At 38.5% G+C, this 17,828-nt stretch overlaps 1 protein-coding gene across 1 annotated transcript; it reads right to left on the reverse strand.

The window, feature by feature from the left end:
• Window positions 1-2,509: 2,509 nt before the first annotated feature.
• On the reverse strand, window positions 2,510-16,825 carry AIM2 (absent in melanoma 2). Its single transcript, XM_011957174.1, has 6 exons — window positions 16,557-16,825; window positions 13,234-13,515; window positions 8,620-8,753; window positions 5,950-6,369; window positions 3,510-3,698; window positions 2,510-2,744 (listed from the first exon to the last, which is right to left on the reverse strand). The coding sequence occupies exons 2-6, from the start codon at window positions 13,493-13,495 to the stop codon at window positions 2,718-2,720; spliced, it is 1,032 nt and encodes a 343-aa protein (XP_011812564.1). The 5' UTR covers window positions 13,496-13,515; window positions 16,557-16,825; the 3' UTR covers window positions 2,510-2,717.
• Between the last annotated feature and the right edge of the window lie 1,003 nt (window positions 16,826-17,828).

The following is a 17,828-nucleotide window of genomic DNA, read 5'->3' on the forward strand; positions in this document are numbered from 1 at the left end:
AGTGTGTAGACCAGAGAGGACAGAACAACTCATAGAGATGCTAATCTGTCCTCATAAACATTTTACAGACCAGTTTGTACCAAGTGGTTTTAAGGTATGCAATAGCGCTAAAGCCGACATTTTAGGTTAAATACCTGTATGTGGAATTACTGGGTCAAATAATATGAACATAATTACTAATAATGCTGCCAAACTAATACTTCAATTAACACTTCTGAGGACATTTTCCTTAATCATATCATCATCACATTCACAAATCCTGGACATTATTAACCTAATGGATAAGGAATATTCATTGTTTTAAAGTCCCTGATTTCTGTGGGTCTCTTTAAAAAGTGTCGTCTTTCTTATTTATTTTAAAAGCAATAGGTATTTATTCCAGAGAAAAAAAAAATCAACAGAATATCAAAAACATCCATAATTCTATCTTCCAACTTAACGCATGTTTTCCATGTTTATCATGGCATAATCTACAATCATACTTACTCTTATTAATGGAAATTTCTGTGAGTTTTTACAAATGCATGTAGTCATGAAACTACCACAAAAGATAGAGAATAGTTTCATCATGACAAAAATTTTCTTCCTGCTGCTTTGTTGCCAGCCTTCCTCTCAACTCCAAGCTCCTAGAAACTACTGATCTAGTCTTTACTATACTGTTGCCCTTTACAGAATGTCATAAAATGAAATCAAAAATGTAGACTTTTGAGTCTGGCTTCTTTCACTTAGAGTAAAGATCTATCCATGTAGATGTGTGTGTCAGTAGTTACTCCTTCTTATTGCTGAGTACAAGTCAATTATGTGGATCTACAAAAGTTTGCTTATTCAATTTTCAGGTGAGGGATAATTGAGTTTTTTACATTTTTGCATAATTACAAATAAACTTTCATGAATATTTACATGTAGATTTTTGTGTGAACATACATAATTATTTCAAGTAGATAAACAGCGCAAGCTTGCTGTGTCATGTGGTAAGCGTATGTTTAAATTTATAAGAAATGTCCAAACTCTTTTCTAAAGTGACTGTAAGACTTTTCATTCCCACCAGCAATACGTAAGAGTTTCAATGACTCTGTATCCTCCTCAGACCTTAGCATTGTGGATGCATATTAAGTTTATTTAAATGGACAAGCTCTTTTGCATAAAGGTTATACCATTTGACATTTCCACCAGCAGTGCACGACAGTTTCAGTTTTTCCAAATCTTTGTCAGCATTTGGTGTGGGTAATCTATTTTAATTTTAGCTGTTCTAATAAATGTATAATGGTATCTCACTGTAGTTTTAGTTTCCATTTCCTTAAAGATGAATTATGTTGAGTGTATTTTTATGTGCTTATTTGACACCCACGTATCATCTTTTTGCCCATTTTAAACATTTAACTGGTTGTTCTGCAATTATTGAATTTTGAGTGTTCTTTATAAATTCTGGATAGAGGATCTTTTGGTTTTTCGAGACAGAGTCTTACTCTGTCACCCAGGCTGGAGTCCAATGGCGTGATCTCAGCTCACTGCAACCTCTGCCTCCTGGGTTCAAGTGATTCTCCTGCCTCAGCCTCCCGAGTAGCTGGGATTACAGACGCCCACCACCACGCCTGGCTATTTTTTGTATTTTTAGTAGAGACGGGGTTTCACCATGTTGGCCAGGCTGGTCTCGAACTCCTGACCTCGGGTGATCCACACACCTCCTTCCCAAAGTGCTGGGATTACAGGTGTAAGCCACTGTGTCTGGCCTGGATACAGGGTCTTCAGCAGCTATGTGACTAACAAATATTAAGCCACAATCTACTGTTTGCCTTTCAATGCTCTTAATGGTACCTTTTGAAGAACAGAAGTTCTTCATTTTGATGAAGTTCAAATTATTAAGCATTTATGTTATATAGATTGTGCTTCTGGTGTGATATCTAAAAAATCTTTAATCTTTGCCTAGACCAAGATCACACAGATTTTCTCCCATGTTTTCTTCTAGAAGTTTTATGGTTTTAGATGTTTATGAAAAGCCAATGATCCGTTTGGACTTTATTTTTGTATAAAGAGTGAGGAATGGCTCAGATTTGTTTTTCTGAGTACAGGTATCTAATTGTTCTTGTACTTTTTTTTAGTCTTTTCTCCATTGAACTGTGTTTGTACTTTTGTAGAAAATCAATAGACTGTAAATTTACAAGCCTAGTTTTGGCTCTCTAGTTTTCTGTTGGGCTTTATGCTTATTCTTTCTCCAGCAACACAAATTGTCTTATTATTTATATACCTTTTAAAATATTTCTAAATCATTGCCCTATGGGACAAAATATACATTTTTAATTATGCAGTATCTACTTTCAAATAATACTGTGCTGCTTCACATGTTGTACAGGATCTTCTAACAGTATACTCCTAATTCTTCCCTCTTGTATTTTGTGCAATTGTTGTCATGTAGTTTGCTTTTAAATTTGTATAAACATATAATACATTGATAAAGTATTTTTGCTTGAGACAAGGGATTGACAAACTAAAGGAGATAGTGGGACTGTAATGAATGAGAAACAGATGTTTATTGTGATCATCTGTTGATATTCTGAATTTGTTTATCCAGCAATTATCCTATCCTAATTTGGTGGAGAGAGGAGCCTGTGAACTGCTGCTCCCAGGTAACTTACAATCTGATTGAAGAGGATGTATCACGTATTCTTCAATTAAATGCTGCTTAGACCAGTTGGCTTGAATTGGTCCTTTTTATTTCTCTATGTTTTTTTACTGGCCTTAATAACCTGGATGGAGAAAAAAAAAATACAGTCTGAGATGCGGTCAGTGAGTGGCCCCTCCTCTGTTTGCAGTCACTATGGCCTTCTAAAGTGTATGTCATCTTCTGATAAAATTATTTTGTTCCCACCCTTCTAATACATTGGTCTATCTTGGATCATACTCCCAAAGTGAGTATCTGACCTGAGAAATACACTCCAACTTAGCAAGGTCATATATCCATATTTCTCAAGTCTTGGCCTCCACTCCTACAGAGATAGCAGGCAGTGCAACCGACACTGAGACTTGGGGAAGAGCACCAAGTAGTGGCAGGAGATGGGTAGGAGGGTGTGGTGGAAGGTCAAGAGTAGGGGTTTACATGGGCTCAGGTGCCCTGAACTATGGTAAGTGCAGGCGTGGTGGGACTGGCTAGGGAAATCTGTCCTCAAAGTGTCTATTGTCTGTCTACTTTCAAAGACATTACTCAGAATGACTTTTCCAACTCTGGGCAAGGTTTCTGCTTAAGACCTGTAGTGTTACTGAGGAGCTCTTTCTTCGGCTCTGTGTGCATAACAGTATGCACCTCTGCCTTGAAAAGCCCATGTTCTCTTAACTGCGTATCTAGGATACGTGTTTCCTAAGAGGGAGGTTCCTCAGTTCTGGGAGATGGACATGTACTAAATATCAATGTCTTCCATGCCATATCCTGTTCAATGGCTCCAGTCCAGCTTTCTGACAGAAAGGAAAAAATATCACCCCCTTGGAGAGTTGACTTTGCTCCATGCAGTTCCCACCTTTATGATGCCATGAACTCCAGATGTCAGCTGTAGTTTTTCTCCATTTTTTGACAGTGTGAAGAATGTAAGTCGAACCTTATCTCCTTCCTCACATTTCACTGTGTCCTCATTTCTAACCACCAATACTTCCATTTCCCCAGTCTTGTCACTTAGGTCAAATAATAAATTTTTCTTCTTTTCTGTTACCTGTAAAAGAAAATCAACACCCAGCCTCTTATAATCTGATTAAGGAATGCCACATCAGTCACACATCAGACATGCCAGAAGAAGGCTCTAAAAAGAAATACAGTTAATTCTTGAACAACACAGATTTTACCTGTGCAGGTCCATTTATATGGGAATTTTCCTCTGTCTCTGCCACCCCAAGATGGCAAGACCAACCCTCCTCTTCCTCCTTCCTCCTCAGTTTACTTAACATGAAGACAGTGATGAAGAACTTTATGATGATCTACTTCCACTTAATGAATAGTCAGTATATTTTCTTTTTTATAATTTTCTTAATATTTTTCTCCAGCTCACTTTTTAAGAATATAGTATATAATATGTATATCATAAAAATGTGTTAAGTGACTGTTTATGTTGTCTGTAAGGCTTCTGGTCAAGAGTAGGCTATTAAGTAGTTAAGTTTTTGGGGAGTCAAAAATTATATGCAGATTTTCGACTGCTCGGGGTCAGCAGCCCTAATCCCTACATTGTTCAAGGGTCAACTTGAAGAAAAAGTTTCTGCTTTGAAACTAGCAGGTATATATCTAAGAGATGTTAGCAAGTTCACACAGAGGAGGCAGACGTGTCTTACTTAGAATATGCTGTCTCCTATGCCCATCTTTCCAGTCCCAAACTCCCTTCCTTTAGGAGGAGGCCAGGGTGGCCCATAGAAGCAACAACTGCTGGATAGAGAGGATGGAGCTTCTCCAGGGCCAGCAGCCAGATTAGTCAGGGGAAAAAAGAAGACCCTGAGGTTGGAAGAGAGCTATTTTTTTTATTTTTTTATTTTTTGAAACAGAGTTTCGCTCCTTCATCCAGGCTGGAGTGCGATGGCGCAATCTCGGCTCACTGCAACCTCCACCCCACTGGGTTCAAGCGATTCTCCTGCCTCAGCCTCCAGAGTAGCTGGGATTATAGGCCTCTACCGATACACCCGGCTAATTTTTGTATTTTTACTAGAGACAGGTTTTGCCATGTTGGCCAGGATGATCTGGAACTCTTCAACTCTAGTGATCCACCTGCCTTGGCCTCCCAAAGTGCTAGGATTACAGGCATGAACTGCCGTGCCCAGCCTGAAGACAGCTATTTAAAACAACAAGTCCAGGAGAGACATGAGGTAATGATGCAAGACCCAGCCGAGAGTCTAGTAAGTAATCAAAGACAAGAAATAATTCACAATCAAGTCTAGATCAAAAGGAAACAGGAGGTTGGTCAGTTATTTAGGAGATTGATCGCATTTAGCTTTAATTTTATGGACTAAATCAATGTATGTTCGTGGCCAGATTAAAAGCTGAAAACTGGGATAAAGAACGTGACCTTCCTATCCAAGGTCATTTTACACTTGAGTTTTCCAGGAGGACTGGAGAGTCTTCCTATCAATTCCTTCTAAAACTAACCCAGGGCAGCAGAGGTTGTTCTGAGGCTCTGAATGCAGGGGCAGCAGGTTCCCTCTCTATGGTTCTTCAGGTCCTGCCCTAGACCAGAAAAAGTCATTCCACGAGGCTAGTTCCCTGAGGCTCAGAGTCATAATACTTTATTCTTTCTCACTTCTATTAAGTCTCCTCAAGGAGCACCTCTGCCCGGCCACCCCACCGTCTGGGAAGCAAGGAGGGCCTCTGCCCGGCCGCCCCACCATCTGGGAAGTGAGGAGCGCTGTGCAACCTTCCAAGTGTGAAGTGACAGCCTTGTATGTGATCTTTTCTGTCTTCCCCAAGTTTGCATTTTCGACATTAAAGTTTACTTTTAATTAAAAATAAATAAATAAATAAGTCTCTTCAAGCTAACTCTTTCTTCTGTTTTCTTCATTTAATCACATTAATCACAGTTCTTTAATCCTGCCTTGCATATTGGTTTTTCAGGTCAATTAATCTGGTTAATTACTCAACTACACTTATTTTGCATTCACAACAATAGTCACTTAAAATAAAGATAATACGGACAACGTACAAAAATAACGCAGAAATAAAAATTATGTGAATGAACTAATTCCTTTTTCAGAGGCTACTAGGATAAGAATAAGTTGAAACAGGATTGTGACATTTTTGACAATAAAAACAATTTTTGAGTTTTTGTATTAATTGTGGCATGTTAACTCTGCAGTTCTTTAGAACTTTGTATTTTTTTAGTTTGTCTATATAGAAAGACATTAAAACCATTTCTAAAGTCTCTTTAAGATCAGATGGAAAATACGTTATTCTTACTAATCAGTATGAAATTAGATATGAAAACTTACCTTCTGGACTACAAACAACCCATTCACAATTGTTCCAAGGGGCTGAGTTTGAAGCGTGTTGATCTTTGGGGTTTCACCAGCTTTTCTGATAATGTTCAGCGGGACATTAACCTTTTGGTCAGATTTAGCATCTAACACACATGAGGTGCTATTTACCGCTAAGAAACCACTGTGCTGATAATATCTTGATATTATAATCATTCTCTTTGGAATGAATTTATCTTTCAGCAGTGTATTAAAAACTTTTACAAAGAAGAATTCCTTCTCTGTAGCCACTGTAGCATGAAACATCTCTTGCTTGCCTTCTTGGGTCTCAAACGTGAAGGGCTTTGTTGCTTTCAGTACCATAACTGGCAAACAGTCTTTCTGAAACCCTTCTCTGATAGATTCCTGCTGGGCCACCCTCTGTTTCTGCTCAGGCTGAAGACAAGAGAAGAAAGATATTGGCTGTGAGTCAAAAAGGTACTATTGAGAGGACCTTCCTTCACTCACAGTGCTAAGCCTCAGGAAGCCACAGAAGACAGGTGGAATCAAGGGAAGAGACACAGAAGGGATAAGAAGAGACTTGAGGCCTAGAATGATCTAGATGGAATAGAGAGTGCAGAAGGAAGATTTCAACTCCTGTATTCAGATAAGACGGTGTAACATGTTTTGGAGGTAGGATCCCTGAAACTAAATCCTTGCTTTGCCATGTGCTATATAAAAAGACTTCATCAGATTTCTGAAATATTGCTAAGCCTCGGGGTAAATCTGATAAATCTGATTCCATCTTCTATGATTCCATTCGGGCATAATATATCCTTGTTTCTCTATCCAATACTGTCCTAAACATTCATTTTACTCTGGTATAAAAGTGAGGGAGCTCAGTGACCTGCACAGGGCTCCCCAAATTCCTAGGGAGGTGTTATACGTAACAAAATGTAGATTATGTTTAATGTGAGTTAAGGGGGAGACCTAGGTCAGAGATCTTACAAGTGAGTTAAAGGAGAAATTTAAAAGGAGAATTCATACTACATTTATGGATTTACCCTTAAATAATGAATTATGCACTAAGGTTTACATTTAAAAAATACATCTTATTATTTGAAATTATAAAAAAAGAAATAATTTAAATATCTAAAAAGTAGATTTAGTTAAACAAAATATGGTATAGTCACAAATAGATTACTATGCAAATATTAAAAATGCTTTAGAGAAATAATATGATAAACTGTTATAACTGACTCAATAAAGAGAAAGGTCCTAAACAGATAAAAAATCTCTTTCTTTTTGGATAAATAAGTAGTTAAAGCACACACACAAACACAATACAGAGATATTTACCAACATCAATATATTTTTTTCCTAGATGATACAATTATAGGTAATTTTATTCGCTTCTCTGTGTTTTTTATTTTTCTGAATTAACAGAGATAAGATACCTTTTTTGGTTTGTTTTGGGAGAAAATACTACTTTTTAAAAGCAACTTGCCATCTAGAACCAAATGGAAATACAGGGAAAAACAAACAGAGGCATAAAAAGTCAAGTGTAGGAGTCTCTGAAGGCTGTCTCCGATGTGACCTGAAGCTTGGGCCAGTGGAGCTTGGGCCAGTAAGGGGCCCTGGGGCAGTATAACTGACTGCATTTGGATCAATGCAGGGAAAGGTCAGCTCCACTGAGTTCCACTACAAAAGTCCTTCTCTTTGGTCCATGTATCTTTAGTTGAGTCTTCCAGACTGAATAATGCATATTTTCATTCCTGGTGATGGAATCACACCATTTATACTTGAACCTTGTTTTCTGAAAAATCCAGAAGTTTCTGGACCAAAGCCAGAGGAAATGGCTCCTCTAGACAAAGAGAATGAAGTATGTGTCATCAGTTTTTAGAGCTCACACAGTTATAAAATGGTGTAGCACCTGCTTCACAGGAAACGAAATTGCATGTGTGGTGGATTCTGTGTTGGGCCTTTCCGATACTGCCTGCCACTTCCTCAGGACTAAAGTAATCATTCTCATCAATGAGACTCTCCAGGCACTACTCTCTCAGCTAAACGGGACCACCTCACCTTGTCCATGCAGGTGTATAAAGGGCTTTTTTACATTACTTTTAAAAAGCAATTTGCTGTCAAGAACTAAGGGAAAATACAGGGGAAAACGAACAGAGGCATGCCAGGTCGAGTGTAAGAGTCTCTGCATTGGATCTCTGATGTGACCCAGAGCCTGGGCCTGTGCAAACCACAGACTCCTCCACAAATCTTGGGAGCCCTGAAAGGCATTCTCAGCTCCTGAGCTCCCTGTGGGGTAGGCCAAGGCCTCTATTGCAACTACATTGGACTTGACATTCTTCCTCTTCTACTCCTTTCACTTCCTCACAGATATTAATTCTGAAAGTGTTCTAAAATAGACTTCCTGTAAACAACTGTCTATCTCAAAGTTTTCTTCTTATAGAATCCAAACCATAACAGAGTGTTAATGTGTCCAGGCCCTGACAGAGATTAGAAGCTCAACAGGTGTTTAATCTGATTAATCAGACGTAGTTCTTGTTTTTGTGACTCAGAGTGCTTTTCACACTGTGGCCTTAATTCCCTTATTTGCATGCTGTGAGATAAAGAACAGAGAACAATGTGGGAAATGACAGTGACAGTGATGCTCTTACAAGGACAAAGACCACTCCACTCTCCTCATCCTACCTTAACATGAGGAGAGACTTTTGGTGCAGCACGTTGCTTTGTGACATCATTTCTGATGGCTGCAGATGCAGCAGGACTCATTTCAGCTTGACTTAGTGGCTTTGGTTTTGTTACCGATTTGTATTTCTTATCAACTGATTAAAAAATGAAAGACATGGCCAATAAGCATATAAACATATGAGCAGTGCACATTTTCAATTGTCACCAGAAATAAATACTAAAACCATATTAAGGTATCTTCAAGAGCAGTTAATTTTTCTAAAAAAAAAAAAAATCTTATTTTAAAATGAAAGAAACTGGACCTGGCACAGACACCTGTAATCCCAGCACTTTGGGAGGCCAAGGCTGGAGGATCGCCCGAGGCCAGGAGTTTGAGACCAGCTTAGTCAACATAGGGAGACCCTATCTTTATAAAAAATATTTTCAAAATTAGCCAGGTGCAATGTCACATGTTTTTAGTCTCAGCTACTTGGGAGGGTGAGGCAGGAGGATAATTTAAGCCCAGGAGTTCAAAGCTACAGTGAGTCGTGATCACACCACCGCACTCCAGCTTGCATGACACAGTGAGACCCTCTCTGTCTCAAAAAAAAAAAAAAAGACAAGAAACAAAATAAACTATGAAGTCTTAGTCTTAAATTGGTATAACACTTTGGAAAACGGTTTGGGACACTATTTATTAAAATTCAATATCTACTTACCTTAACATCCAGTAATTCCATTCACAGGTGTACAGTCAAGAGAAACACACATACAAATACAAACATACAAAGATAAGTACATAAGGCTTATAATAAATATTCATAGCAGCATTTTTCACAATGGCCTCAAATGACTAAAATAACAATCAAAAATAGACCAATTCTCTCTCTATATATGTATATGTATATGAGTTTATATGTGTATGTAATTATCAATGAAATGGAATCTTATGTAGTAGTGAAAATGAATAAACTGTTGCTATGAAACAAGGGCTGATTTCTTTTTTTTTTTCTTTTTTTTTTGAGGTGGAGTCTCACTCTGTCACCCAAGCCGGAGTGCAGTGGCCCAATCTCGGCTCACTGCAACTTCCGCCTCCCAGGTTCAAGTGATTCTTCTGCCTCAGCCTCCTGAGTAGCTGGGATTACAGGCTCACGCCACCATGCCTGACTAATTTTTGTAGGTTTTTAGTAAAGACGGGGTTTCAACATGTTGGTCAGACTGGTCTTAAACTCCTCACCTCGTGATCCGCCTACCTCAGCCTCCCAGAGTGCTGGGATTACAGGCATGAGCCACCGCACCTGGCCACAGATTTCTAAATATGTTCTACAAAGCCTTGCCTTGTCCTTCTATCGAGGGGACCCCATCCTGCCCTCTGAAGACTCTCTGTACTCCAGCCATACTGGCCTACTTTCAGTCCTCAAGCAAGTCAACACCTGCTGTCACAGGGATTTTCATGGTGTTCCCTCTGACTGAAGATACCTTTAACTCCTATGCATTTTTCAGAGCTTAGTGCAAGGGTCACTTCCCTATGGAACCCACTTTGACCAACACCAACTCTAACTCCTGGCTTATGTTAATGCTCCTTTGACACATGCTGCTGAAGAATCATCTTCCTTTCCATTAGAGCATTTGTCTCAGTTAATTACACTCATAAATTTGCCTGTAAGAAAAATATCTACTTTACCTTTAAAGTATAAGCTGTATAAAATTTGGATTTGTTTTTAACACCTTGTTTTATCATAAGAACCTAAAAGCTTTCCTTGTACCTACTAGCAATTCAATAGATATTTACTGAATGGATGAAGAAATGGATGGATGGATGGCATGTTGGCTCCTCACTAATGCCTACAAAATGCAGTTGTATACTCTGGTTGGGCTCCTCCATGTCTATGGTCAGGTTATATGTTATTGTGAAAAGCCAACTCCTAGTCCTGATTTTTAAAAAGACCATGTAACAAGATGGTCGTGTTTGATGACTTAAGGCGCTCTCAGGCAGAAGAGGGCCTGAGAAATTATTAGATGTCATTTCTGATAGAATTTGAACAACTCTGGGCTGAAATAGCAAGGCAATCACTTTGATTTTACTAAAAAGAGAAATGGTACTGTTTTATGAGGTAGTAGGTACTCTGTCATTACCTTTCAAAGACCAGAAAGTGGTTGACTGTCTGACAGGGATATTGTAGCAGGATCTCTGCTCTAGAAAGAAGTTACACTAACCTTCCAATGATAAGTTAGTTCCATGCAACTGGTTTCAGAAAGGTATGCAGATAAAGTCTCTCTTCTATGTTCACAGCATCGGCGAGAAAACAGCATCAAGAAGGCCAAGGGAATCAACCTACCATTCTACCACATCACATCAGCCATATTTCATCTCACACAGTGGTACCAATATTTGTGGACAAGCTTGTCTGCCCACTATAAATCTCTCATTTGCCTTAATAATCGGGTATACATTGTTACTGATTATCTCATTCATCATTTTCAGCATTTTATTTTAATCTTGCAGGACTTCTGTAGACCGTGATCACATTTTCTCTTAGCTTCCTTTTTCTATGCTTATGAGTCCTTGTATTTTCTCATCTCGCTTCATACAAAAGCTTCTCCTGTCTACTAATTATTGCCTCTGTCTTCACTAAAGATTCTCCAGGTATCTTCTACCTTCCATGGGGTGAGGTTGTGAGTAGAAGAGCATATAGCACTCTACATGCAGACATGCAATGGCAACGGAGAAGGATCACTTAACCAAGAATGATAGTAACTGTTCAAAAAAATAAAACAAAAACTTTTCCTACCATAATAGAAATAGCATGGACACACAAAAATTTCCTACATTCAAAAGAGGCCTAAGTATGTCCACGGATGGAATTTGAGAGCGATGAAGGAACTCAGTTGCCTTCTTGTAGAGCGTGCAGGAAGCATACTTTGTGTTTTGTTGTTGTTGTTGTTGTTGTTGTTGTTTGAGACAGGGTCTCACTGTTGTTGCCCAGGCAGGAGTGCAGAGGCGTGATCTCAGCCTACTGCAACCTCTGCCTCCCGGGTTCAAGTGATTCTCGTGCCTCAGCCTCCCGAGTAGCTGGCATTACAGACGCCCGCCACCATGCCTGGCTAATTTTTGTATTTGTAGTAGAGACAAAGTTTCACCATGTTGACCAGGCGGATCTCGAACTCTTGACCTCAAGTGATCCACCTGCCTTGGCCTACCAAAGTGCTGGCGTGAGCCACTGCACCTGGCCCAAAAGCATACTTTGAATCCTACAACTGTTACATTTGGAGACTCTCATTTGGGACAGCCTCTGGATGATCTCTCCTGAGTTTCCAAGTTAGTCCCAAACTGGATCTTTTTTAGATAAGTAGAATAACAAAATCCCAGAATCATTAGAAGAGCAAAATGGGGAGAAGATTGTAGCAGGGCAAATTTTGTGCTATCCTGGTCAAAGAGAAGAATTAATTCTTGATTTATTGCCAAAATAAAAGATATTTCTAAATATCTCAGCCTATGTTTGCCAACATGCCTAGACTCCTGTCTCATCCCAGATAAGAAGAACACAGGGCAGTTGGTTACATGGAAGTAACATGGGTAGTTACTGCCATCTAAGGGCCATCTTAAAGAACTACACTTTCTAACTTAACAAAGCCCGGGAAAACAACCACTCCTTTCTCTTTAGTGCCTTAGAAAATACCTAACAGTGCCTTAGAAACTGTATAGAATTATGGACGTACATAGTATCACTTATGTGGCTTCATTTAGCCTTCTTATAAACTATGTGTGAGAAAGCCATGTCACCCGTGTTGTACACCCACAAATGCTATTAAAAGCTGTTGTAATCTTTGCTGTTACGGTTTTACTTTGAATCCTAAAACTGTTGCATTTGGAGACTCATTTGGGACAGTCGTGGAGTGATATGCTCCTTTGTTAGCTCTTTTTTGTTCTTCAGACATAAAGCCGGGACGTATCAATTGTTCTTAGTAAACAAAATCAGGAATTTAAACTAAATGTATATAATTCAGATGGAGATGATGAGTGATTTATTGAATAATGTAAAAAAAGTCTTTTTGTTGTGGGTAATTTATACTGTCACTGGAGATAGAGAGGAGAGGAAATCCCTGAAGGAGGGGGAGATCATCTCCTAAAGAAAGAAGCATAGTCTGGGACGATAGAAAGCTGGGAAACGGAGAGGGATAAACAGACTGTGTGAAGGAAAAAAGGTGCTCAATATCCTGGTTTACAGTTTTCCAATGCAATAATTTATATTTTCAAGGCTTCAGTAGAATGTGAGAGCATTACATACTGTGGAAATGGAGCTGGGAAAAGTTAACTTTGAAATTCTACATCCATATTCACTGTAATTGAATGGAAGACAAAGATGGGCAAGGAGAAAAGATGATAAATGGAAGTGGTAACCCTAAAGGCTAGAACAAGAGATGCAAACAAAGGCTGGAATGGATTTGTGAAATTTGTAACAAACACTTCCTACAAGTGATTCTCAGTAAAAGGGGGCAAAGAGACAGGTGCACTAAGTTAGCAAACAAATTCCAACAGCGTGCACTGGGGGTCATATCCCAGGGATGCCATGAAAGGAAAGGCCCAGGCTTGGCAGAGAAAGGGATGAGGCAGGTGCAGAACTACCACATTACCTTTCTCCTTCTCTTCCTGAAGACGTTGTGCCAAAAGCATGTAATTCAACTTCTGAAAAATACGAATGGTCTTCATCACTGCAGACACTGCACCAGCATTTTGAATCATCAAGTTAGCTACTTGTATTCTGTTTGCACTATGTAGTTTGCCTGTCGCGATATTAAAGTCGTCTGAAAGAAAGAACTTAAACCTATCGAGTTCCTCATCAGTGATGTTATCCAGGCCCGTTAGCAAGAGTATCTCCTTGTATTTACTCTCCATCTGACGACTTTGGGATCAACCTATAACGAATCCAAAACATGTAAGATTACAACACCAAAAGTGATTCTACATTCAAAATAAAGCAAGGTGAGCTATTAATATTTTTAAAGAAAAATAAACAAAATGTTTGCAGTAGTAAAACAGATTTGAACGGGACATAGGTAAGAACTTCTTAAGCAAGGTGATCCCTATTCCTGGGAGAGACATCTTCAGAAAGTATACAACACCTCTGGAATTCTTAGAAAACAGGATACATCAGCTGGGCATGGTAGCTCACGCCTGTAATCCCAGCACTTTGGAAGGCTGACGCAGGTGGATCACCTGAGGTCAGGAGTTTGAGACCAGCCTGGCCAATATGGCAAAACCCCATCTCTACTAAAAATACAAAAATTAGCCGGGCATGGTGGTGGGTGCCTGTAATCCCAACTACTCAGGAGCCTGAGGCAGGAGAATCGCTTGAACCCAGGAGGCAGAGGTTGCAGTGAGCCAAGATCGCACCATTGCACTCCAGACTGGGCGACAAGAGCAAAACTTTGTCTCAAAACAAACAAACAAACAAACACAACAACAAAAAGGAAACAGGATACATTTTCCTTTTATTTTTAAAATAGATTTATCGAGGCATAACTGGCATACAACACAGTGCATACATTGGAAGTATACAATCTGATAAATTTTGGCATATACACATGCCTGATGAAGTGCAATTAATCAATTTGTTCTTTCGTGGATCATGCTTTCAGTGTCTTATTTAAGAAATCTTTTCCAATCTCAAGATTAGAAGATTTTATGTTTTCCTCTAAAAAATTTACAGTTTAATCATTTTATTTGGGTGTATGTACTGTTTTGAGTTATTTTGTATATGGTATAAGCTATGATTCAAAGTTCATTTATTTTTCATATGAATATGAAATTTCCCAGAACCATATGTTAAAAAGACTATCCTTTTTAACGACTTTTTTTACCTTTGCAAAAATCAGTTGTCCAAATATGAGTGAGTCTATTTCTGGATTCTTTATTCTGTCCATCAACCTATTTTTGTATCTTGTTGCCAAAATCACATTGTAGTCATATAGTTGTTTATGTATAGTACCCAAAATAATACACAAAACATTATAAATAATAATTCAAAAGTTTATAACTATTAGATTAATATGCAGAAATGCATTCCTTTATTCTAGCACCACTGCTAGAGAGAAAAAAATCACATAAAAAAGTAATTTCCAATAGCAACAAAACTACAAAGTACATAAGAACATCTAATACAATATATTTAAGAGTTTTAAAGGGAAACTTATAAAACTTTATTGGGAGATTTAAAAGACCTACTTAAGTGAGTGTATGTGTGATATTTTAAATGGGAAGATTTGATAAAATGAAGACAGCAATGTTGTCAAATTAATCTATAAACTCCCATCCAAAATCTCAAAGGGTTTTTCATAGAACTTATCAGAATGATCTTAAAACCTAAATGAAAAAAATAAAGACAAAAACCTGCAAAACACGTTGAATTGTTTATTAGGATGTAGTATCCCTACTACTAGGTATCAATACTTACTACAAATGTGTAATAATTAAATCGATATGGCAGTGGCATAGAGAAAAATGAACTAATAAATAGACAGTGGAAACAGGACCACATGTAAGTTAAAGCATGGTATATAATCAAAGTGGCATTAAAAATCACAAGGAAAGAATGGACAACTATAAAAAGTGTTCAGACAAATGACAATATTCGGGGAACGATATATTTGGCCTTTCTCTTATATCATACACAAATATATATCTGGCTGGATTAATTATCTAAACAGAATAGTAATGATGTTGAATAAAACACAGAATTTCTCAATACATTGAAGTAGAAGGAAGTTTCTTAAACAAGGCACAAAAAGGACAAGCCAGAAAAAAATAAAAAAAAAAAACTTTGTCAAATGTGATTGCATGCATATTCTTAATTTCTTTGTAGGAAACACACACACGCATGCACACACACACACTAAACAAAGTGATTATACAAGGCAAAAACTTGGCAGATACCTGCAATATATATATATATTTATATATATAGCTAATAGAAGTTTTGCTTTTACATGGAGAACCATGAATCACTAAGAAAACAATAAACAGTCTATTTGAAAAGTGTGCAAAAGATGTGAATGAGCAATTTGCTCAAATATCCAATAAACATAAAAAAGATGTTTGACATTATTAGCAATTAATGATCTCCAGAGCAGCAACATATAAAGTGGAAGAAATAAGCCAAAGAACAGGAAAAGATGTTTATGAGCTGAAAATAACAGATTGTGAATTTTAGGGAAGCTTGAATACCCCCATCAGGAGAGTCAATGTTAATAAATTCTAAACTATCACTGTTAATGGCCTCATAATGTTTTTCCTTATATGCTGGAAAGGGCTGGACAAACTCTACTTACACAAGTAGAGTTCATGAGTGAAAATTAAAACTATTATCAGGACCATTTTCAAAATAAGAAATACATTAAAAATATTTGTAATGATAAAGCCATCCAAATGCCCCCGTCCTACTGATGAAAGCAAGGAAGGACACTACCTTTGCTGAATATCTACAATCAGCTTGGCATGATTCCTGCTTTCCTACTTGTCTATAAGAAACTAATCTTCCTATAACCCTCTTATATAATAACAATCACATTTTAATCACATTTTATATAAGATTGACTCATCATTTTCTCTGAAGTTATGTTGTCTTATAAATGAAAAACTTGCATTTTACTTCATAATATCTGTTAACTTAAAAAATGCTTGTATTTGCTATTGGCATAAAAGTCAGTCTTACAAATAGGCTGATAGATAAACCCCAACGGAATCCGAAGCTTAAGGAACACCAGCTCAGAGACACCAGAGGACATGGCTAAAGTGAGTAAAAGATAAATGAACCCATCCTTTCAGAGCTCATGTCCATTTTCCCAGGTTCAAGTTCTCAGACGGGGGCATAGCATGGCTGGCCTTTCCCCAGTTGTCTTTTTCGGCAGAGAAACGGTTCAGTCTCCCGTCTCTAACCCAGCTCCTCCATGGTGCTTACCTCCTGATCCCTGGGGCGATCAGCAAACCGGGTCTGCCACCTTCTCTTCAGAGAGCTTAACTAACAGAGGGCTCAGGAGAGCATGCCCAAATAACCTAGATGACTTTCAAAGCTACAAAGACTCTGACACTTCTGAACAGCTTCACATGTACCCCTAATAAACACTTCCTGTCACCCCCAGGCCCGGTGTGGGTAGGAGTGACAACTGGAGCTCTCATTGGCTGAGCTGGTTTGGGTTCTCACTAGCAGTCACAGAAGAAAATTTCTATAGAAACTTGTATCTGAGTCATGCCACATAGTTACACTGATCAGAAACAGAAAGTGGCTAGGAAACTCTAAAAAATGACCGAAGATGACTTAGTGATATGCTTTGTGACTAAGGGGCCTGGTGATGACATTTTTTCTGGTATAAACAAGCACACTGATCTCAGAGGGTTTCTACAAGCGTTGCCAGTACGCCAGTGCAGGTTCTTGTCTTCAAAGCGTAAGAGAATCTGGAAATGAGACCAAAGTGAAAGTACAGACGTTCTATTGTGGAGCAAAAGCAAGGATACCCTCAAGGGATGAGTGCAGGCACTCAAAGATTGAGTCACAGGCAATGTGGTTCATGTACTACATGAATAAGCACAATGAAGGTATGGAGTACTCTACAATAAAGAGGAAGGCTTTCCTGGGAAATGGGCGGGCAATTCCCGGAATCGGGGTGCCACCCTTTTCTTGACTAAAGATGGGTAATCCGGAACTGTCATGGCGTCAGGTGCATGATGGGAGTGGGAATTTCCCCATGGAAGTTTTATGATATTAAGGGCACAATGAAGCTAAAGGTCAGCAGTCAGCCAAGTTTTCAACCATCTTGGCTTTAACTAGTTGCAGCCGGTTTCTTCTGCGTTACATTCTCATCTGTGCCTAAGTAGGAAGTCTGCAATCTGTCTTCGTTGTCACAGCCTGTTGTAACAGTTCCGGTCTACTAGTGGGGCAATCCCTCTGCTAACCATTTTGACCCCATTTTTATTGCTTGTAGCCACATGCAAGTAATCATGCCTCATTCCCTCACTGACTGCTTGCCTCAAAAGCATATATACAGTCTTTCTTCCTAACCAGGCTCCTAACCCTAAACTCAGAGCTTGAGGGCTTGATTCTAGTCTGCAATTTACTTGAGGTTTTCCTTTTTTATTCATTGAATTAACAATTATGCACTGAACATCTAATATGATGTATTAGATTCCGAGAATATAAAAGTTAGTAAGACAAAGTTCCAGATGTTCAGCGGCT

The sequence above is a fragment of the Colobus angolensis genome, unplaced genomic scaffold (genome assembly GCF_000951035.1).
Source record: "Colobus angolensis palliatus isolate OR3802 unplaced genomic scaffold, Cang.pa_1.0 Scaffold439, whole genome shotgun sequence".
NCBI lineage: Eukaryota > Metazoa > Chordata > Mammalia > Primates > Cercopithecidae > Colobus > Colobus angolensis.